The 24,305-nt window shown below is 38.8% G+C and overlaps 1 protein-coding gene across 4 annotated transcripts; it reads right to left on the bottom strand.

Moving 5' to 3' along the window:
* On the bottom strand, window positions 1-24,113 carry TBC1D31 (TBC1 domain family member 31). 4 transcript variants are annotated; one of them, XM_027726985.2, is made up of 22 exons: window positions 24,028-24,113; window positions 21,549-21,695; window positions 20,858-20,973; window positions 18,803-18,981; window positions 15,701-15,852; window positions 15,128-15,287; window positions 14,688-14,888; window positions 13,330-13,506; window positions 12,443-12,522; window positions 12,191-12,337; window positions 11,789-11,922; window positions 10,680-10,813; window positions 9,909-10,088; window positions 8,655-8,887; window positions 7,887-8,039; window positions 6,598-6,733; window positions 5,585-5,677; window positions 3,711-3,851; window positions 2,669-2,863; window positions 2,095-2,245; window positions 1,045-1,161; window positions 1-359 (listed from the first exon to the last, which is right to left on the bottom strand). In XM_027726985.2, the coding sequence occupies exons 1-22, from the start codon at window positions 24,102-24,104 to the stop codon at window positions 217-219; spliced, it is 3,246 nt and encodes a 1,081-aa protein (XP_027582786.2). In that variant the 5' UTR covers window positions 24,105-24,113; the 3' UTR covers window positions 1-216. The 4 variants fall into 4 exon arrangements, with proteins under 4 accessions (XP_027582786.2, XP_027582787.2, XP_027582789.2 ...); XM_027726986.2 differs by having other exon boundaries at window positions 1-350; XM_027726988.2 differs by lacking the exon at window positions 3,711-3,851.
* Between the last annotated feature and the right edge of the window lie 192 nt (window positions 24,114-24,305).

Here is a 24,305-nt window from a genome sequence, read left to right as displayed (position 1 = left end):
CTAGTGGTAAAAACTGAGTTTATTTATTATTTAAGTAAAAAATAACAAGAAGGTTACAAACAAAACACATATTTTCTATCTAGCATTTATATAAAAAATATCTCCAAAAGCTGTTATAATAAACAGTCTATGACCCATCCTGAATCACCCTATACATATTTAGCTTTTCACTGATTAATAATTTCAAAGTACAGCTGAGGTCCAGAGCAAAGCATGTCACGGTGTCCACGTTGTAGCTGGGAAATGAGCTGGAGGGTGTCTACTTTTAGCCTGTGAGATCAGCCTTTGTCTGAGCCGCCGGACTTCTGCCATCAGCTCTCGCTCCTGGCGTGCCAGTTCTCGTCTTCTGTCTAAAGACACTCAAGTGCAAGAAACTCGGACTTAGTATTGCAGCTAATGGTTTTCCACATACACTACAAATACCTATTGGAAAACAGGTATCTCTGGCACACAGTACCACTGCATGTGAGACAGCCCTCAGACCTGCAAAGAGCAAGTTCTTTGAAAGCAGCACCTGTTTTGCTGCCAGAAGGTCAGATGCTAATGGATGGCTACAGCATTTCCATGGATACATATTCCCATTGCCTGCAGAGTTTTGTACATAAGGTGCATAGGATTTTAAATTGTGCTTTCACTGCCAGAGTTGCTAGGACAGCCCAGAAAAAATGATTAGACTAATTCTTGACTATAACTCCCAGTAAGATTTCAATGAAAGACAGCTCTACATCTTCTCAACATTCCCAAATCATACATAAATATGAAGACAGGAAAAGCATAGCTAAAATGATCAGGTCAGAATGCAATTAAACTAAGCTGAGGTTTATTAGGACTACTCTCATAATGTGACACGCTTCAGACACTTCCTTTGTGTGCTGGTACCAAGGACTTTTTTTTCAGGTGTGAAATAGAACACAACAATAAACTGGTTTACTATCCACTAAACACCCACACAACTAATAATGACTCAATCACACAACGAGGTGTTCCAGTAATGCTTCTGAAACTAAACATGAATGAAAACAGAGTCCTAACTTTGAAACTTACAGTGTGGTGATTGCACAAATGCAGATAAATCATTCAGACAGATGTTTCCAGACCTCAGCACCTGCTGAACTTCTACTCCTCTCTCTGTACGTCTGGCCTTTAAATCACACGGTCTCTCTGTGGAATGGAGAGAAGGATTCTTTGTGAATTAAAACTGTGTTAAGTTTCTAGTGAATTTTCCTAGCTTGAGGTGAAACAGTTTTTTTTTCAGGAAGCTCCAGCTAATGGCAAGTACAATTTGCTCAGAATTAGAAGTCAATGTTCCTACCCTATCAGTCAAGGCTATGCATCACTGCACTTCATTTTAATAAATTACAGCTCTGTAATTTCATTAATTTCTTAAAATTCCCTTTAAGAAATTACACCTCTCTAAGAAATTACATGTCCTGTTTCTTCCTATATAATTAATCTTCTGACAAATATGCCACTAAGATCATATGGAATATGGCCACTCATACTTGCAGTTTTAAGGAAACACCCATTTTAATAATGTGCATTTGGAAATTACTCCATACCAAAAACATTAGGTAAATAAGGGCAAAGGCTGAAAATGTTTGCCCAAAGCAATAGTAATCACCTAACCTTAATACTAATCACTAATTTTTGTGAGCCTTGAAGACGTGGAGGGGATAAGAGAAATATCTGCAAAAACACACAAATGCAGCATTTGGGAAAGATGTACTGGCCAGTTCTGAAAGCACATACATATGATTTTCTTCTGTGAACAAACACTTGGAAAAGTCACTTCTGGTATAATAGTGTATATCATCACAGGACAACCTTATTTGACAGAGGATTTCTAATGGATTGGCTTAAGTTGAGGTAAACCTTTGTCCCTACCAAAAATGCCACTTGTATAGCTGCATCTGACAGATATTGAACTGAGATTTCTTTCCAAGTCTGGCCTGATATATTGGTTTCATACTGCCAAAAAGTACTTATGTAAAGGAGTTGTGCTTAAGTTTATCCCTAATACTGGACACTTGGTTTGTGTTGAGTTGTTGAATGCTTCATGCCATCCACACAGAATTGCATTATCTATATGCTCACCAAAATAACCATCTTCCCTTTCCAGCTTTTCAGACAATTCTAATGCATCATTAATTTTGTCATCTAAGAACTGCTTTCTGTGCTCATCTGCTGCAGCAGCTGCCTTCTGCTCTTCCTCTAGTTGAGCTTCTTTCTGTATAATGTCTTCCCACTGTGCAAGAGAGATATTAAATGTCTTCAACAGATGTGTTGCAAGGAAAAAACAACAAGTTAAACCATCTGGATTACTACAGATTACACTTCACCCTTAATTCAAAATATATGTTACTAAGATGTGTGAATGTTTTATTTTGAAAAATGTCTCAATCAAACACCTGGAGAAAAGCAAAAGTCTTGGGTCAGAGAAAAAAAAAAAAGAGAGGAACTTACAGAAATAGGAATATACTTTCCCAAATCTAAAACATTCTCATCAATTTTCTGTAGTTCTTCCAGAAACTTCCAGTCAAAACAGGAAAGGAGATTCCTAACAAAATATTTCTCTAGTATCTTTCAGCTTTATGGTCTCTACGTTATGGGCAAAAGACAGTTACCCAGTGTGCCAGGCCCACTTAGGAAAAAGAAATAATGCAAATACCTTTTTTTCTTCTGTCTCCTTCATGGCCTTCAGCAGTTCAGCTTCTCTCACCCTGTTGTCATGCAGGAGCTTGACTAGCTCCTCGTAGCACTTCTCACGGTCCTGGTCGTCGCGCCTCAGCCTCTGCAGCACCTGCAGCCTCCAGTCGGTGTCAATGCGCTTCTGCTCGGCTTTGGCTACGTTTCCTTCAGTCACCTAGTGAAACACCTTCCTTACCAGCAATCCACTTAGTCTATTCCAGTTGCACAGCCCTACCTACAGACCAGGCGAGACAAACTGAGGTGTTCTCCAGTATCACTGTTGGATGTCCCTGCTGGGAGGCTGCTCCTGCAGTGCCACTCATTTACAGGTGCAGCTGACGTAAGACTGATGCCTGAATGCCAATACTTTCACCCACATCCATCTGCTTCCAAAAATCGAATGCTGTTTACAAAAACTCAGGCCCATATGTTTTTTTCTAGACAAAATATAAATGCAGATGACAAGCATATGGGCAGTGGGATAGCTGCAACTATTTTTCCAACTGTGCAGTTACAAGTTCTGAGGTTGCAAATCTGAACAATTCCTAATGTCAAGCTACACACATTCATTACTGTGATCTAGAACACAGCTTCTACCGCTGAATTTCCTGCCAAGTACTACCAACTGAAAGCTCGTTTGAGGCTTACTTTTGTTTTATTATGGTTACAAACAAAACATGTTCCTTAACAGGAGGATGACTTATTCTGAAAATCAATTTTGAGACTTACGTGCCTTCTAAGTGTGGAGAAGTGAAAAAAAAATTAATATTCCTGGCAGATCCAGGGAATTTCAGTATTATGTAGATGTTTGGACACTTCAGTCATATTTTTGAAAACCTCAAAACTTCAAACATAGCATCCTAATGTATTAATATAGGTATCTAGAAATTAGATTTCTTTAGAAAATATTTCTGTATTAACTTGAACTAGTTAACTGCAATCATAATACTATTAACTAGTACTACTTGTACTAGATAACATACTGGCTACCCCAAATACATGTTAAGATCCAGTCATCTTACTGTCTGAGCTTTCTGGTTTTCTTCTCTATCTATTTCCATCAATCTCTGAACACAGTGATCTTCCAGATCCACCTTTCTTTGATGGGCATCCACCTTTTCTTTCATTTCCTTCGTAACTGCCTCTTGATCTTTGATTAGATGCTGCCAAACACACAAACAAAAATTACTGTTGCTAAGCTACTAGCTCACATTTGTAATTCTGCCTCTTTAACATTTATTAAAATTTCACTAAACTAGTATATGAATATATCCACACATCTCATCCCACTACATATCATAACTGTCCAAGAAAATGATGGTTCCTGCTGTTTTATTAACTTGGAATTACACTAACACTAGAGTCATGACAGTGGTCTCTCAGGTTGATATGGATGTAACTCCAGTCCTTGGATTACAGTGGAGCATAAAACCAGAATTCCAACTTAAATGAATTAGATTAATAATGAAAATATTCTCTATTTTTAGGGCAAATTTTAGCCAAAACCTCAAAATGTTTCACAAATAATAATTGTGTTTCATGGTACTGGGACTTATAATAAACACATCTGCAGCTTGAATGCAGAGATGATTTGCCAAAGTAGTACAAACCAGCAGCAGATCTAGAAATAGCATTTTAACTCTCACCATCTTTCTTCACGTTCACCAGGGCAAATCTACACAATTTTCCAGAGAAGAAATAACCTCTTCCTAGGCCTGTGGGAATCTACTGAGCAGCTGAGGCAAAGTAAAGATACACAACCTTCTAAGCTGGAATAAGCCCCTCACTGATGGCAGCAAAACTGTTCAGGGCATGGCAGGGAAAGCCTGTCTGCACAGATTCTTGTGGGCAGATATATATCCTCAGTTAGTTAAATATCTGCTACCTTTCTAGACTAAAGAGGATGATCATTGTAGAATTAGTTCCCCTAAAGAGCTGACTTTACATGTACTGGAATACAAATGAGCTTAGCCTGGTTTGTGTTATGTAGCCACAATACAACTGGCTGTGTATTTAATAAATAGATGCTAACAGAAATTTACCCCAGTTATGCTCAGCATGTCTTATAAAAAGTATATGGCCAAAATCTTTAAAAAACCACATACAAGCAGACACATATTTCAAAATAAGGGTTAGATAGGTGTGTCCATTCCATTGGATCTACGCACGTGCACGATGGGCACATGTAGCTGTGATTTCTAAACATTTAACTTACTATTTCTAACCAAAACAAACATTTCTAAAGCCTTCCATTGGCATCCTTCCTTTTCAGTAATTTATAATAATTATTTATAATAATTAACTCATATTTAACTTTAAACAGTATTACTGATTAAAGCCCTTTATTATTTACTAGCGATCTCTGAATTATAAGTCAGTCATTTCAGAAAGGAACTGCACATTCCCAACAAGCCATCCTTTCCTTTTTGCTTAACGATGTTGTTGGCAACTAGACAGTTTTTCATCAACTACATCAATCTGCTATACTGTTCTCTGCAGAAAATGTAGATATATCTGGATATCACAGATGAAAAGGTGGGAGTTTCTGGGATGAGGAACATTGTTATTATAGACTTATTTCTTATTTACCTGTTCCTTACTTCCCTCAAGCAGCTGAGCACACAGCTAAATCCTGCAGCAACCAAATGATATCTCTGCACAGGGTAAGAATAAAACAGAGAGGATACGAGTATTTTCACCCAAAAAAAGAGATAATAGTGAGTTCTGCTAACGCTTTTATCAACAGAGGTTTTTTTCTAAAATAAAAGTATGAAAGAGGAAAAGGAAAAAAAAAGGCCTCCTTTTTCCTGACAAAGTCTGGTTGAATGAACATAATTGAATCCAAGAACTTTAAAGGAAGAACCATTAAACATGTGTATAGCTCCCTAACAATTACCTGCTCAAAAAGCTGTCTTTGTGATTCAAGTTCCATCCGTCGTATTTCTACGTCCTGAACAGCAGCAGCTGTTTCCTGCTCTCTCATGGATGCCTTGAGAAGAGAAACACATAAAAATTTAGTAAAGAAATTCTTCTCCCTTAAAAAAAAAATTGTCAAGAACGTGCAAACCCCCAAGCTACACCTTCTCCTAAGTTCTAGTTAACCTTCTACCTTCATACCATGAACAGAAAATATTGCACATCAAAAGCTCAGGGCAAGGTGGAGAAGAGGCATAGAAAGAGTTTTGCATGCAGCCAAGCTTGTTAGGGAAATGTCAGGCTTGAACTAGTGCTGATAACCTGCCAGATGCAGCTCTGAGTCGAATAAGGAGTCTCTGAACCCAGAAGGCTGGGGAGGACAGCAGACAGGTGGGCAAGTGGCCACTTGGCAGAACCTGTGCTGAGCTGGAGCTAACGAGTCTTACAGCACCCTGACTGAGGGAACAAGCATGCACTGTTCACTGTGCTCTGCAGAGTGTGGTGCTGAGACACAGGGAACAGCCCTGCAAAGGCTCAATTTGTGCCCACGAGGTTCAAAAGCTTCCATTCTCAGCATTGCATGCCACAGACCCCGAGCTGGTAACATGGAAACAGAGCCAGGCCAGAGGCCACTGTGGAGCCTCCCAATCAATGGCAGAGTTAATTTGCAATCTGGACATACAGCCCACAGACAGCTGAGAATTCACCAGCCATTTAAGGAACTCATTACATTTTTCAAAACTGCCAATAATCAGACGAATCTGACTTTTCTGAGGAATTTTCCCTGTTAAAGCAAGCCAGTAGAACATACTAAGTGCCAAAAACCCCCTGTAAAATTATGCATTTACCACTTAAAGCAGTCCATCTCTTGCTAAATACACCTCTGGCCTCAAAAATCACAGTACATCAACTACAATTTTAGTTATGCATTTTTTCCTTATTTATTTTCACTATTAAACCTTCTAGAAAAGAACTGCTTTAGCAATGCTCAACCTTTCTTGCAATTTCATCATCAAGATGTTTCAGTTCCATTTGAAGCTGATCTTGCTGGTAGTTCAGAAAACGCCTTCTTGAAGCATCTAGAAGTTGTAGTTCCTTTACTTTCAGATCTCTTTTAATAGCAGCGAGTCTTCAAAGCCAAAACAAACAGAAACAAGGGAACTTGTATACATAAAAGGTCAGTACCAAAGAGCACAAACTTACAGTGCAGTTAGCCATTAGTTACTGTGAACTCACCTCTAACTTATAAAGTTTAGGACAGTTGCTTTCAGTAACTTTTCTGGTTTTCATTTATGAGACAAAACTAAATTCACAGACACACAAACATTGTTTAATGGCAATGGCCCCAGTTAAGCTTTCAAGTCCTGGGACCTGTTTCTGTTCCACTTTAATAAGCACTAGTTTAGTATTGCAACAATCCAAAACTGGAAACCGTTCCTTAGAATAACTTCAGTGTCCTGGTACCTCTTGCTGCACAAAAATAGTCCTAAGTTTATTTGGTAAATATCAAACTCTTTCAAGGAACAAAACCATAAACTGAAGAATATTTTGCAAATAAATTTTGCAAAAAAAAAGCTCACTGCTTTTTTTAAAAAAAACCTCTGTGGTTACAGAGGTTTAAGAGATGTGCTCCCAAAGGTGATGGTTAAGGACAGGGTTTAGCAGTGGACTTGACAGCCCTGGGTTAATGGTGGGACTCAATAATCTTAATGGTAATTTCCAACCTAACTGATTCTACAATTACTATTAGTTGATTTAAGAAACTATGGAGATGTTGACATTCTCTTAAACCTTAACAACTGCAAAAGCATACAAACTAACAGTTCAGCTTCATTACTGTCGCAACTGTTTGCTCATCAACTGATACATAAAACAGTCTTTTTTCTAGATCCACTAGAAATACAAGACTGGATACAGTCGCTGATACTATAGCAACTCTCATATTTGCAGTGTGGGTTAGTGCAAGTCTGAAGTCTCAGTGTGCAAACACACAGTAATTGACTGCTTAAAAGTACTCCCAATCCAAAGAGACCAGACAAAAGGCTGGGAGCCAAGAAAAAAATATGAAGTGACTTGACCTCTAATCTGCTGTATTCCCTCAGGCAAGGCAGTAATACAACCCAGATCACTTAATTTTCACACCAAAATATGACCTGCCAGACCACAGTTATCCCACATTACAATTTATACAAATTAGTGGTTATTTCTCCTTTACTTGTGGTTAAAAATGTAATAGCAGGATGCAATAGCCAGACCCCTCAACACTTCTTATATTACAATACCTCTGCCTCTGTTCTGCCAACTTCTCTTCTTCTTCCAGCAGCATTTTCCGCCTCTGTTCTTCAGCTTCTCGAAGTAATTTCTGCTTTTGATACCAGGCTTCATCTTCTGCTTTCTGTTCCTCTGCCTTGGCTTCTGATTCATGTGCTAATTGTCTAAATGGAAGGAGGTCACATGTTAATAACTCAAGCCAATTATCAAGAAATTACTTGATTACTTAGAAATTAATGACTGTATTAGCAAAGAACTGCTGAAATGAGACAACATGACAGAATATGGCATCCCCTTTGTACTGATAAAGTACATGAGGAAGAGTTACAATACTGACTGTTAGAGACAAATAGGGCATGGCAGATGAGTGCAGGTATTTTCTTCTTCACGTTCTTAACAAAAACCAGTTTCTAAAGGTGCCTTGGCATCATGGCACCCACTGATTTCAACAGCAAGCTAAGAACTCCCGGCCCTTCAAAAGTTGGACCCCACAAAGTCAACAAAGGTTTAGGCTCTGACTATGAGATTCCAAGTTGGTCACCTGTGGCCCAATATTTTTTGCGAATTAGCAAACATTTTTTGTTTAAGATAAAACTGATGATTTGACTTCAAAATGTGTCAAACTAAATAATACTGAACCTTTAGCAACTATTTAAAGTCACCTTCCTGAATCTTCTTTCTTGTCTCTCTTCTCAAGCATATGCATTACAAAAGACAAAGGCAATTGTGTCCACCTGTCCCTCCCAGTCTGAGACTGTCGTCAACTTTCCCAGTAATACCTCTCTTTTAAGTATTCCATTTCATCCTGTCTGATCCGCTCCCGTTCCTGAGCTTGATAATCCACAATGAACTTGGGATATTTATTAAATATAGGGTACTGTCCTTTTGTAAGTGGTATAAAGTCCTCAAGCATACGCTGTGGATGGATGTCTAGTGGTGTAGCCTCCATAAGGCGATAGGCTTCCTTAATCACAGCTGTGATCTCCAGGTTGTTACGATGATGAAAGAAATACTGTAAGAGACATGCTTCCATTTACATTCTACAAAAGATTATGCACTTTTATGTATTTTTACATAAATATATATTTATTTTTATTACACCTCTTTGGAAATAATTAGGTAAGTTAGCAAGATCTATATTTCAACAGTAAATCTGCAAAGGGTTTATTTAGTTATCCCTACGAATTCATAAAATATTACCAGTTCAAATGACTTGAACCCAACCTCTTTTGAGTTGTGAAAGTATGCTCTGGTTCTTTTCCTTCTCTACAAATGGCTGTTGTGTAAGGGATCTGGAAAGTTAAGTGTCAATTTAGAGTGTTCCACTGCCCAAACAGACACTCCCAACACTGGATGAACCTCCCTTGACTTTTGGTATTCAACCATGAAGATTGGAAGTTTCTCTTCTTGCAGGACTATTCTTCCCATCAAAGACCTTATTTACCAAGAAAATATCTAAATTGGTCATTATTAAACACAGCAATAATGTTATCTCTTCAAATTGACTCTAAAAGCACATTTTAGAGGTGGAACCCTTTATTTGCCTACAGAAATGTTTTCATAAGAAAAAAACTCCTTCCCCCATGTAAGGCTAAACATAAGGAAACACTTTCATTTAGCTTCAGAGAACATTCAATAATACTGCCTAATTTTGCAAATCTGAAAACAGGATTATGAAGCAACATAACAGAACGATTGTGTATTGTCTCCAGAGGCAGAAGTCCACATTAGATCCCCCAAAAAGAGGCAGAATTATTTTGTAGTTGATGAACTATTGAAATTTACAAAATGGCTTTTAGTGGCATTAGAAAGCTTATGAAAGCTTTTAAAGTTCTTCTTGCATGAAATGCAGGAAATTGCTCAATGTTTTACTCATTTATTGTATATTTGTCAAGTACCAGATAACTTTGTTCAGAAACATGTATTAATATATTAATGTGGAAATGAAACATCTCCTTCTAACCTCTCTAACAACAGATACAGTGTTTTATACATCTCTTGCACATGACTGACTTGAATATAAAGAAGTTTACCTCAAAATCCGCTGCTTGATTACACTGAAGCAAAGGAGCTCTGGAACATATAATATAGGCAACAACAATCATTAGAAAGTATGAAGGATGGTTGGAGAAGATATTGTCAAAGACTTTCAGCCATTCTTCTCTTGTTAGAACCTCCGATAACAGTGTTTCTAGGAGAGGCCAAGCATAAACCTAAATTATTTAGGAAAGAAGATAAAATAATCCATTAGTACAATTTTACCATCCCTTTAAAAGACATAATATGATTTTTCTTGCCTTATATCAAGAATCTATTGATTTTTGAAAGAAACAGGAAATACACCAGACCACTTGAAGACAAGTTTCATCACCAACTATAAATATTCAGAGTAAATATGGGGTGATTACAAATATGTTTCTTATTTCACAGGATGTCTAAATGTTCTGTTTAAATTTGTGAAGCTAAAATCATCCCTAATGATAAACAGGAATTACAAAATTAATTCATCACACTTATGTTCACTTAAAAAAAAAGGTACATTTATAATTTTATGAGTAGATTTTCAAGCAATGTGGACTTGAAAGCAAAGAACTTCTAAGAACTACAGTAGCACGTGCATGATATTTATCATCACAGACAAGAAAGAACACCAGGAAACCAATGATATATTCTTTACACTCCCATATCATTCACTGTTATTTAATGAAAACTTCCCCAAAATAGAACTACATCAAAATAAGAAACTAGTGCCCTAGTATTCACTGCAGTACATTTTTGTATACAAAAGTTGGCTAGAATATTACCTGTGAAGTCACATTGTATTTTATTAAATGCTGGAGTAGTTCTTTGTCATGATGTGCCAAAACACTTTCCATCATACTAAGGACATTAACTGGAGGATTGGGAAAATATTCAAACCAGTGCTGGCAAAAATTAACTGAAAAGAGAATAAAAAGCCCAACACAATCCGCTGTAATCCAGAGTGACAGACTCATGACAACCTTCAAGTTTGTTTACAACAGCCATGAATTTAAGAGGTAGTTTCAGGCAGCAAAGGCTGTTTAAGATACTCCCATCTCTTCTCTTTCCTAGCATCTATTCCTAAACCATTCCCACAGTACACTGCTCCTCCAGCTGCACTGGCATGGGTTTTTGTGTCAGCACACTGTGAATCAGACTGAAGAACTAGTAAGGCTCAAATATAAAATTAAAAAACTCTGTGTGCTGTGGGACTGAGGCATCAGAGGCAGACGGCAATACTTAAACCAGTATTTCTGTCTCATGAAACTACAGCCTGGATCAAGTAATTTTTAACGTACTAAGAATAATTTCTGTAAACTTGGATACTCGTCCACTAACAGCATGTGTTTGCAAAGTGGGTACGTATGTTTGGCAGCACGTATCTTCTGCAGACTTAGCAGCAACTGCAACAATTAATTTAAGCGTAAAGCACTTTAATTTAGAATGTTTCTTCAGAAGACAGCCACAGCCAGTGTTCAGACAAACGTCTAGTTTTGAGTTGCCACATGCTTAGGACAACTAAACACAATAAAACCTTGAAAGAGATCATTCCCTTTTGACTGGCAGCGGGTGAGGGGGTAGGTGGGTGTGACTACTTTTCCCACATCTAAGAGACCTAATTATTATGATATAATTATGCTAGATACACTTGGTTTTGCTGATTAGACTTTACAAATACTATTAAAACTGCTAAGTTTTTGCTAGATACACTGCAAAAGGAAGTCTAATATTTGAGGTTTTTGTTTTAGGCACACAGTTGCTACATATTAATTAGAAGAGAGCCTGATGACCTCTTAGGAAATACCTCATTCATTTCAGCAGGAAACGCTCTTTTGCATTGGAAAGCTTAACCACGTTGCAGCATATTTGAGTTTTTAAAATCATTGCTTACCTACTACTGTTGCAACAACTTCAAAGCAGATCAGCGGGTTGTTCTGGAATAATTTTACAAATGGGAATGCCAGCAAAGGAATATAAGGTGTCTCAGCAAAGATAGCAGACCAGTGAGCTAGAGCTGATAAGGTCCTGTGCACAAGGGCAAACAGGGTGTAGAAAATCAATATAAAACCAGACAAAAATATAATATGTATTTTAGAACCACAACATAGAAAGACTGTGAACTTCAAGACAGATGAAGGATTGTATGATTTATCAAAACAAAATTACATAAGGGCACTACTATTTCATTTTAGAATTTTCCTTACAGCTGATTCCAGCTCAGTGGATACATTTCAGATCACTATATGAAAATAAAAATCTATAATATTTAAATAAATACAAATATATATTTTACCTCTGTAGAACTCTCAGCAGTTTTCTGCTTTTGATGGGGTACTTATTGTGAATATTCACAAAGGCACTGTGGGTTCCCTTATCTATTAAGCTACTGAATGCCAGGTGGTTTTCAGGAAGTTGTAATAAGGAACGCCAAACAAACATCCTGCAATTAAAATGCAGCCTTAGTCAAGCAACTTCTCTTTCGTAGGCCAGTAAATACAAGCAATTTTATTTTGTGCAAGCATGACCTTGCACACAAAAAAAATACCTGTACTTTGCTGGATATTCTCCAAATCCTTTCAATAAGGCCCGCAGACGCTTCTTGTTTAATCCACCTGGCAATTCATTCTACAAAATAGGGGATCAACAACAAATGTAATGATTTGCTCTCTTTTGCACTCTGATCGATGATAGTAGTGAAATATTGAAGTTCCTGACATAATATTTAAAAAAACTAAATGTCTATTGCTATTTGTTACATAGTCCTAGGTATTTCAACAACAAAGAAAAGATAATTCAAAACATCATTTATTGTCTCGTGAACTTAAAGAACAGCTGCCATTGATTTCAGTGAGAAGCAGATTAGACCCTAACTGACTAAACCATGTACATTTAAATGATGGATATAGCAAACCATAAAGAACACTGACATAAGGAAGAGATCATATGGTGACACGTTGCAGGAGGACATATATACACACAGATATGTGTATGTATATATGTGTGTACATAGGAGACACAAGATAAAGACAGAGAGAGAAAACAGCACAGTGATGACAGAAGGGAAATAAATTTAACAGTAATTCATCTTCTAAATAATAAATAAAAATGAAATTATTTTAGGCAGACATTTTAAAGGTGCCAGTTTGCTAGCAGGGAAGCAGATCAGATCTAGCAAATATCCAAATGTGTCACAAGTTGCTTGAACAACCTCAGAGGTACCCCAAGATGACTGGAGGCATCTCTGGCTGTGTCACATACTATAGGAGTATAGGAGGGCTAAAGAGAGAGAGAAAATGGTACTAAAATTTCCTTAATCCTTTCTCTGCTCAAACATACAAGTGCATCGTTGCCTGAACTTATTCTTTAAAATAAATGGCAATGAAATTTAAATGCTGCAGATGGGAGAACAAAATATTTGCAACTTCTTCCTACCTCTTTATTTTCAAGGGATGCGTTTCCTTGCAGTTTTAGCAATCTGGTTTGAATTTTGCTTCCTCTAGATTTCCAAGACCCCTCTGACCTTCCTGGAGTTACTTTCATTATCAGTTTATTTGTCTCTGATGTGGACTTGGATCCATCTTGTACAACTTTGAACATGGATGGTGGAGGCTAATATTAAGTGCAAATACCTTGGTTAAAATCTTGTAAAACAGATTACATAACACTATAATTTGTTGTTTATTTTACATGCCACATTTCTGAGTTTGATGGCCATAGGAAGAAGAATAGAAACACATTTCTACCATAGATATATATGGATTGTATACCTCTGAAAAAGAATGTCAGTGAATAAAAACTGCTTTAACTATAAGAAGGTTTATATAACTTCCAAACCAACTCAATCATGTTATTTCCTTGCTTAGTAAACACTAAAATATAATTGGAATAGTATAGATGTGTATCATGTACTGTTAAGGTTATTACTTTAGTGTGTTTCTCAGTGTCATTAAAATACTTTGCATTTCTATAGCACCAGTTAAAAAGAATACAGAAGACCTTTACAAACTTTAATTAGTCTTCAGTGTCGGGCAGGCATTAATTAATTCAATGCTGGAGATTGGGAAAGCAAGTAACAAAGTGGATCTCCCAGTTCATGTCAAACCGTCAGCAAAAGTGCAAATGGAATGCGTGTGACATCTTTACACATCCTTCCTCAGCTCCAACTCCATCATTACCCAGAGCTGGTTACTGTTTACTTCAAAGACATGGTGATTAAAGATATGTGGAATTCTGGATTTAGAAACCTAACTCCCATTAATAAATTACTTTAATGAAATAAGAACTGGTATTTAGAATGTTTCTTATTTAGGAAAGATTAGGGGTATGGTTGTGCCATAAATCATGGATGCTGGTATCCAATAACACAGTAAGAAGAACAAAATCACCAGTAATAAAAATACCATTCATGCCCATACTTTAAGAGAGCATTACTTGCTAAACATTTCCTATTGGAAATGGAACAGAAGCAGCACAATTGTGCTGCTTCCATCTCCTCCCAAACATCACTCCGCAAAGAACTGATGCATGCAAATTGTTGTAGAAAGAAATACCATCTCCCCCTTGTTTCAACACCAGAAACACAGTGATATGTATACCTTAAAACCATCAAATTACCTGGCAGACTGGAGGAACTATGAAGGAAACTCTACAAACCACTTTTTCTAAACTTGTATTGTTAAATATGGCACTCCAACATGTATCTGCAAACTACTGCTGGTACAAAAGATATGAAGACAAATATTAACTTCAAGGGGATTTACTGCTGTTTTAAGAAATGTAAAACACTCTACCTTATTTCCTTCTTGAGTCAAAGCTTGGACACTGTATAAGTTAAGGCTTCCATTTTCCATTACTGATGCAATATACCGTCCATTGGGACTAATTGCTGCTGTACTAATTCCTTCTTCAGGACTCCCAATATCAAAAAGGAGTTTGCATGTTTCTATATTGATAAACCTCATAATATTATCTTGACTTAACACTCCAAGGACCTGTAAGTTAAAAGGATTCCTCAATTAATATTGTCAGTGTAAATCAAAGTGGAATACTCCATCCAGCAATGAGATTCCATTAAGTTAAAAGAGCAATTGAGCAAAGATTGAGCATAGTCACTTTCCTTTTGTTTGGTGCAGGCCCATATCCCCAGTGTCCCCCCCCCAAAGCCCTCAAGGTATAGGTCTTGAATCAACTAAGCCAATATTCCTGTCTTAAGCTTTGTAAAAAGACTGACCTGATTGGAGCCCCCATCAAAACTGTCAGGGAGGAATTCCAGGTGACGGACAGCTCGCACTTTCTCAGGCATCTGGATTATTTTTATCAACCGCTTTGATTCCAAACACCATAAGTGAAGATGATTTGATTTTCCACCAGCTACAAAGGTCCGGCCATCTCTGGATCACAGATGAGGTAAAGTTTCCATCAGCATACTATAATTTAAGTTAGTATTAGCTAAAGAGAGAGATGGTACATTTTGTTCTAAGCCCCACTTTTGAATCTGCCATTATTTTGTCATATTCTCCCAAAAGAACAAAACACCTACTAAACAATAACATTTGCTAAGGTAAAGGATAGTTTAAACCTTATTTTAATGGTCATTAAAAATCAACTTTATTTGTTTCAACTGCTATTGGACTATAATAAACACTGCTATTGATCATTGCTGAAAGTACCACTTACAGTAGACTTCAAAAGCTTATCTTATTATATAGCTCAATACTTCCATAAATTATTACAAATAAAGGAGAACCTGTTTAAAACTACAATTTTTGTAGTCTGCTTTAGAATGTTTAAAATAGCAATTTACCTGGTAACTGCAAACACCTTATAAAGTAATACAGAACCTTCTACAGGAGATGGCAACTGGTATTTACAGTGAAGAGTATCAAATTCCCATGCAAAAACAGAATTATCTTTGAAACAGCTGAGAATGGTGTTACTCAATGGAAGAAAAAAAACCTGGAAGAATATGGAAAAGAAAAAAAAATGCAATGTTGTCAAAGAAGTACACTCTAAACTGAACCAAAGTGCATGGCAAAATAAAACATGGCAGGAAATCATGACTGTGTAGCTGTTGCTGTAACTGTGCAAGGCTTGGATCCCACAGGCAGCTGGCCCTGTCCCCTGGGACAGCCTAGAGATGGGTGGGCCTGCTCTCCCTTGCGTTGGTTCACAACTTGTCATATCCTTTGCTAAGCCAGTTTAACTCGCCAAAATGACACAAATTTTATCTGTGCTATTTTTATGACTGTTAAAACTGTGTTGTGGAGGCTTCTGGTGGGTGCTACAGAGAACGCAATGTAAGTAGTGGGAACATAAACGCAGGAGCAGGAGGGGATGGGAGACATGAGCCAGAACTGGTCAGTGAACAACTGCTTCCTGCATCTTCTACAAACTAAAAAGAATTCAAACAGTACCAAGAGCCTGCAAATGCACTCTCTGAAGCATTCATCTCTAGATTTAAACTCCTTAGTTTTGCATACAACTATTTAAAATATTGCAGAATGTTTAGCAATGTATTCTCCAACTATGAAATGCAGATTTTACTGTGAGGATGAATAAAGACAGAACAAAAAAGTCTGTAAATATATATATTTTTGCAACTATTCTTAACATGTTTATTGTTTATATGTAACCTGTTTCCAAAAGAAAAAAAATTGGATTATTTACATTTTTGGATGTCATCAAATACATTCTTGCTTAATGATAAATTATTGGTTTAGATCAGAGGTTCTATTTTGGCAGCAGCTCATGCAGCTTTAGCAAATTCCCAGTATCTATAATCTTGAACGTGAAACTGAAAATGTCTTCTGATATCTGAACATTGAGGGACTACCTGAAGTACTCACTGGCTGAGATTAACAGTCAGTGCTACAAAGTTCAGACTTTTGGACTGAATGGTCTCTTAGGGCCTTGAAAATCTGTAAATCTGGATAAGTGGGATGGGATTCATCTTAGTGACTGGAAGTTGGATGTTCAAGCCAAATTAATCACTTGACAGTGAGCAAAAATTACCTGTAGGGAAAGAGCTGCCTCACCTACCACAGTCACTTATCTTCAGACAGACTGAGCTGTCTGTCCTCCTTCAGGGACCCTGAAGAAGACCAGACAATGAAATGAGAGAAGATGTCTATCATGGAGATGGATGAAGTTTAAATTTTGGCAAACTGGACTACTGAACAGCTCCTAATTTTCTGCTTTCTCGTAGAAAAATACCCCAGGATGGTCACAAGGAGATGCTGAATAAGCAGTGATGCTTTGGAAATGGTCACTATAGATGTGTTGTCTTCCTTCTCCTTCACCTGCTGTCCATACACTGTGCAGCTTGGTCTCTCTTTTTAAATTAGCTTTGCCCCACACCAACTTAACAGAAGGTATATGATAGAGTGCAGCTGGGCTTAAGTAAAGAGGCACCAAAAAGCACATGAGATTGATGATTCTACTCCACAGGCTCAGACAGTGAGCAAGAATCCAGCTTTAGACACTGAGTGTCAGGGCTGCAGTCTAATAATAAATCTAATCTTCAATAAAGCACTTACTTATCTGTATGTCTTAAATCATGGCATGGGAATAAGTATCATTATTCTAAATGAAAATGAAAATCCAGACCATTTGCATAATGTCCTATCAGAAATGGCAGAACAAAAAAAAAAAAAAAGCAGGCTCTTGATTCCCAAATACAATTTATTAATTCAACCCTTGTTTGACTTTAACGGTTGTTTCCATACTGTAACATCCTGATCCTACCAAATTCCAAGAGCCATTTATCAATAAGAAATCCCTACACATGGCTTACACAAAGAAAGATACTGAGCAGTAGAAAGATCTTGTCCACTAAAGAAATGCAGCCATCTTTGGAGGGGAGATATTATAACTATTTTAGCAACGTGCACTACACAACAGTTTCAATATAACAAACAAACAAAGAAGTATGGATCATTTTTTATGGTAATTGCTAGGTGACTGTTTTAAGCTGTCAGAATTTCTGCCTGACCTAGAACAGAGTGAAGGCACTCAAATGAATAGCCTTGTTCTCTGCAAAATCAGCATGGCTTTTTAGTGACCAGCCTGACGAGAAGTTTGGTTTGAAGTGGTGTTTGTCAGAGTATTCACTGCAGGGCAGCACGTGTGCAAGCCATGCCCAGGCTCTGTGTCAGGGCTTTCCAGGCTCTGTGTCAGGGCTTTCCGTAGTACTTATGCCACAGTGTGACATTTGGTGGCGCAGGCAGACCTGTTTAAAACAATGTAACTCTAAGGAAGACCTATTTAAACCACTCCCTGACATAAACATGTCATCCTTGTCATCCCATGCTGTCCCAGTATAAGTGTCTGTGCAGCAAACAGAAACAAAGAAACCACTGGGCTGAAAAGCAGCAATTTCTTTTTGCTGAGTTCCTTTTCAGCCTTGTTTGTTCCTACATTCAGTTCTTAGTGTGCAGACAGAATAGCAGCTTTGGAATAAGCAGCTGAACGGGGCAGGTGGTGGTGACTGTTGGACCATTATGACACCAAAACTGTTTTTAACAACACCCTTAAATCCCACTATCATTCAGGTTGGAATCAATCTATGGAGGTCCTCTGAGCCCACCACAGGTCAAAGCAAGGTCAATCTAAACCACGGCTCCAACTTCCAGGTTAAAGTGGATAGTCAAGGTCATATCCAAGCAAGTTTTGAGTATCTCTAAAGATGGAGGTTCCTTAAAAGTTCCCAGCAGATCTCTGCAACTATTGAGTCAGTATTTCAGTGGTCTGGGTGATGTGTTAGGATGACAGTTAAGATGATATGCCCAAAGAAGATAGAAAAGATTCAGCTGTATTTGAAATAATATTTACAAATGTGATTTTACTATGTGGTGTTACACCTACTGAGGTGTGCTGGTTCACCTTTTAGCAACTGCTCTTTACTCACCTTCTGTATACCCACAGACTGATGAACGTTCAGCTTTCTTATTCTTTGAAAGGTGTCCAAGTCCCACAGTTGGGCTGTATCAGTGGAAGTAGTGATAGCATACCTGCCTGAGCCATGCACAGAGATGGAAGACACTGATGAATCATGGCCTCTCATCCAACTAACTAACTCCTTGGTTTCTGCAGAAGTTGTTGAAAAAAAAACGGAAAGGATATGAAAGTAATTCAAAGTGAAAGAACTACTACCTTAGTTGTATTGCCAACACTGTGCAGTGGAATAGACTTATAAACATTACTAGTATATAACCATTTACCATCACAGCCCAATAAACAAGAAATAAAGGTATCAGTCTTCACGTAGCTATTACACCTTAGAGAGGCATAACCTTCTCCACATCTCCAACTAACAGATTTTATAAATTATGCTCAGTTATACACAGAAAGCCAACTTGCACAGACTTGTTTAATTTAGCCTAAAAATCAATCTTCAAAAGCCATGAACAATGTGATCAGGTAAGTTCAGCATGCCTCAGAGAATATCTGACGTGAACGCCCACAGTAATCTCTAGAAGTTGAGACTGAATGTTCTAGTCAGAATTCTCCACTTGTTTTTACTTGTGGATGGAGTCTGTGAATGATTATGCAGCTATTTACAGGTGCAAGGAAGAAAGGTTTAATGGCAACTGGCTATGACTACAGGAAGGTACAGTCAGAAAACAACACTTCATGAATTCCTTTAGGATCCAAAACATTTTTATACTGTGCACTGCATACTAAGGAAACGGCTCCTCTGACTACATTGTCTCCCACCTGTGACTGCATGACCACTAATCTTCCCTCAGCAACCAAACTGCACTTGTGGCAAATACAGTTTACACTGGGTGGTTTGCCTGACAGCCCATGGGGTTGTTCCAGCTGACCTGCTGCTGTGGCATCAAACATGGGAAATGGCTATAGAGCAGCTCATAAAGACTAACAGTCAAACTTTCTGCTGTGCTTACAGACAATTGAGTGCTTAAAGCTATCATCACCTGAGGGGTGACATGGGATTAGACAGCACGGCTTCTAAAGAAGGGGATGGAGCCCACCAAGTAGTATCTAATACACCTCTAAGGATAGTTCACTCAATACTGACTTATGTGAATACCATTTATATTTTAAAACATTACTGAGTACGACTTGATATCTGGAAATAGCACCATATAAACATTCAGTACTTTCTGGAATAATTAATACTGCTCTAAGTGCATCCAAACATCTAAGTTTGGTCTTGGTGTAGTTGAAAGGAAGAGAAAAACTGCAGAGGATTTCAGACCTTAATTCTGATTCTTCCTCTCTTTTGAGGAACATTGTGTTACATTAAAATCTTCACAGATAAAGCAGTCTCAAATCCTCAAATTGCAGATGAGCGATTCCTACAGCTTTTTAAAAAGATTTAAATCCAGATTGAGAGACACTACAACTGCACTTTTTGATAAAGATCAATTTAAGAAGAATGAATTGTCAATGCCTTTCACCATTTAACTTCTAATCAAGACAGAGACACACAGTTGGCCTGTGAAGTTAATTTTTAACATTGCTTTTGAACAAGGATAGAGAACTACTTGAATACTCAAAAGTATTGACAGTTCTTTTATTCTGTATTGTCACTTTGTTCAAATATTTTACTGTAAATATAATTAAGAACTGGTTCAGTTGCTAAACTAACATACTGTCAACTGACTTCGACTTTATTATAATAGAGCACCTCATTCTAAGCAAACATATACAGAACTGCTTAAAAAAAAGGTAACATACATAACTGTGATCTGTGCTGGACTTCAGTTAAACAGATGCCTGGGTGACTTAGTGGGAACAAGGAACTTTGGCAAAGCAAAGGGTTGATTTAGGTTCATTTACCCACAGAACTATAATCCCTATGGGCCTAAACTTTTCTTTTTTGGACAGATGGAATGAAATACACAGTATGATTTCCAAAAAAAAACCTGTCCAAGAATTCAAGATCAAAACTAAAATTATATAGGTTTTTATACCAATCCTTCAAATTTCTCCTTACCTGTATCAAAGCACTTAACAGAATAATCTGCCAAAGCCACCAGGAACTCTGTCTTTCTGTGAAGATTAAATGCCAAAGCAGTGCAAGCCTGCATCGTTCGCTGGACAAGGTTGAACCTATTTAAAAATACACATTCTCATTGTGTTAGGAAACTTTGGTTCATAGTGAAGCAACACTTGAAGTAATAACTTAATCAGTTTCAATATATATTTCACCGAGAAAAAAAATAAATCAACTCTAAAGGAGTAAGTAAATTATATCTAATTACAATAAATCTAAAAATCAGTCCTAATATTTTAAAACTCAGTAGTGAAAAGTTGAAAAGACTGGTTGATGTATTTCTGCAAATAAAAACCCACTAGTTTATTGCAATTCATGGCTCATTCATTGATCCGTACTGACCAAAGAATAACTCCTTGGGGTAGTACTTAAGTTCTATGAAATTGCTGTTCTGCTTAGTTACAAGCCTCTACTCTTTTTGAGCAGCTAAACTAATGAAATAATATTTAGGGAGGCTACATGAGACACTGGCTTGTAGTTTCAGCTCTGAGCAAACTACTATCTATTTCCACATTCACGGGAAAACGAGGGTTAAGACCTGACCTATGGGATCCTGTCCAGGCACGTTCCACACCCCTGAAGGTTATGGATGTCTCAGACAATTAAAATGACTTGACAGAAATATTCTTACCTGTTTCCATTCAAGTCAAACAGATATATATTCCCCTGGCGGTCCCCAGCGAGGAGAGAATCTCCAGAACCGTCAAAAGCCACATTCAGAAAACGTATTGTCTTTGAATGGTACCCTTGGACACTATGGATTATGTTCACTATAAGTCTGTGAAGAAAGCAAGCAAAACAACTGTGCTTAGAATAATTTTATTATTATGTATTTCTCCAAGACCTAGGATTAAAATGCTTCTAAGTGAAAAATCTTCAATAAAACCACGTATTTTTAATATAAAAAATATACTACAAAGGAAGTGATTCACTGTGTTGGAAGGTAGGTAGGAGGCATATAAAGCAGATGGGGAAAATCCACCATTCACAATCCTCTTATGTGGCTCCTGGTTGCCTGATTTTCATTATTAATGAATAACACTAACATATATCCTGATGTATCATCTACCAATGCATCTGAAAGTCCAGTTCAGCTCTCAGCAAGGAATCTGGTTCGTCATTACCAATGCAAAGAAACATGCTGGAAAACAGAGCTGTGCATTACTGCAAGAAACCACTTTGATTAGATGTGGGGGTACATCAGTTCTAATATCACTTCTTTCCACAGTCTCCAAAAGCATTGAGTTTGTTCAGCCTGGAAAAGAGAAGGCTCTGGGATGACCTAATTGTGGCTTTCCAGTACCTGAAGGGAACCTACAAGAAACATGGAGAGGGACTTTTTACAAGGACATGTAGTGACAGGACAAGGGGAAACGGCTTCAAAGTGAAAGAGAATAGGTTTAGATTACATACTAGGAAAAAATTCTTTACTGTGAGGGTGGTGAGACAGTGGAACAGGTTGCCCAGAGAAGTTGTGGATGCCCAATCCCTGGAAGTGTTCAAGGCTAGGTTGGATGGGGCTCTGAGCAACCTGGTCTAGTGGGACATATCCCTGCCCATGGCAGGTGGCTGGGACAAGATGACCTTTAAGGTCCCTTCCAACTCAAACCATTCTATGATTTTATGAAGAAAGCCATATTTATCACTATTCATCTGAGACATTACTGAACAAAAGTTTCTGTTTTTTCACTTCTATCCTTGCACTGTGCTGTCCCTTAAAACGGAGCCAGATGCAGAAATGAAACCCATGTGCAGAATAAGCTGCAAGAGCAAGGATTTTCCAGGAACCAGGACAGTAAGATTTGGGAGATCTGCTACTCCTGGATTTATTAAGCTTACTAAGCAAACAATTTATTTTCTATCATCACTTAGATATAAATTCAGAGTCAAACTAAACATCTAAAACTTTGCAGGACATTGGAAGGCTGATTAAAGACTGCAGAGCACTGGCTGGATGCTGTGACTGTGGCTATGTAAGATGCTGTCACCTCTCTAAGACACAGAATATGGCAGCCAGCATGCACATGCAGCTGTGGAGGTATGATACAAAGTCTGAGTGAACACCAGAAGAAGGGCCATACAGCCATGGTACAAACTAGAGACAAAACTAATTGCACCTCACTGTTAAGCCCATTCTTTTCTACAATAAAAGGGCCATAAAATTGAAACTAGAAAGATAAGGTATTTTAAATTATAATTGACATCTAGTGACGTGGGAGGTTTCATGACAAGTGAAGTACGACTTCTGCTTCTAAAACCACCCTGAAACCTGAGTACTTATCAGTGCAGTTACAGCATCTCCCACAACCTTCTCTATGCCACTCTCTGCCTTTCAAAAGTTCCTCTGCTACTAAACAGACTCGGGAGAACAGAGTTAGGAGTTCACAGGGTTGCATCCAGAGTCCCCAGGGCAGAGGCACTCAAAGCAGTATCCATGCTGCTGCTCTTCAGCTTGGGCCAGGCGTGTTTTCATTGTACACCATACTGTGACTAAACTCTAGGAATTCCCCTCGACATTTCATTCAGTACAAACAAATTGAAGCCCGAAACTGGGGTAAGTGCCCAGGCAAGCTGTGAGCAGCCTGAGCACGGGGGTTTCACAGCCTCCTGGGGGACCTGCTCTGCCTTCAGGAGGGGATCTCATCAGTGCAATAAACATCTCAAAGGCGGTGCCAAGAGGATGGTGCCAGACTCTTTTCGGTGGTGGTGCCCAGCGACAGGAGGAGGAGCAATGGCCATAAACCAAAACACAGGAAGTATCACCTAAACATGAGGAAGAACTTCTTTACCCTGAGCACTGGAACAGGCTGCCCAGGGAGGGCGTGGAGTCTCCCTCTCTGGAGACATTCAAAACCCACCTGGACACGTTCCTGTATCACCTGCTCTGGGTGACCCTGGCTTGGATGATCTCCAGAGGTCCCTTACAACCCTGACAATTCCATGATTCAAGGGGAACGTGTTCCCCCGCGTTCCACCCGGGCATCTCCGAGCTGCCCCTCCATCCAGCCCGCAGACGCTCAGGCGGGCCCGGGCCGGCCGTGCCCCGTCCGCCCCCTCCCCTGGGGCTGCCGCTCCCCTCTGCCCAGCCCGGCCCGGCCCTGCCCCGTTACCCCCGCGGTGCCGCGGGCCCGGCCCTGCGGGCCCACACGGAACCGCTCCGCCGCCCGCCCAGGTCGCAGCGCTCCATCCCCGCCCGGCGCCGCCGCCCGCGCGCTCCCGCGGAGCTCCGCCCCTCGCCCGCGCCGGGGGACGCCCCGCGAGTGGTACAGCCCACCCCCCCTTCACTCAACAGAGGGCAGCGGGAACGGAGGCGGAAACTCCCCCCCGCAAGTGTTGGCTTACCGGGGAATGGAACAGCCCCGCCGGCGGCTGCGGGGGCTGCCGGGAG

This window comes from Pipra filicauda, unplaced genomic scaffold, assembly GCF_003945595.2.
Source record: "Pipra filicauda isolate LSUMZ 115617 unplaced genomic scaffold, ASM394559v2 scaffold25_size4600443_pilon, whole genome shotgun sequence".
Taxonomy (NCBI): Eukaryota; Metazoa; Chordata; class Aves; order Passeriformes; family Pipridae; genus Pipra; species Pipra filicauda.
The sequence above is the reverse complement of the archived record's forward strand: the minus strand, read 5'-3'. Positions and strand labels throughout refer to the sequence as shown.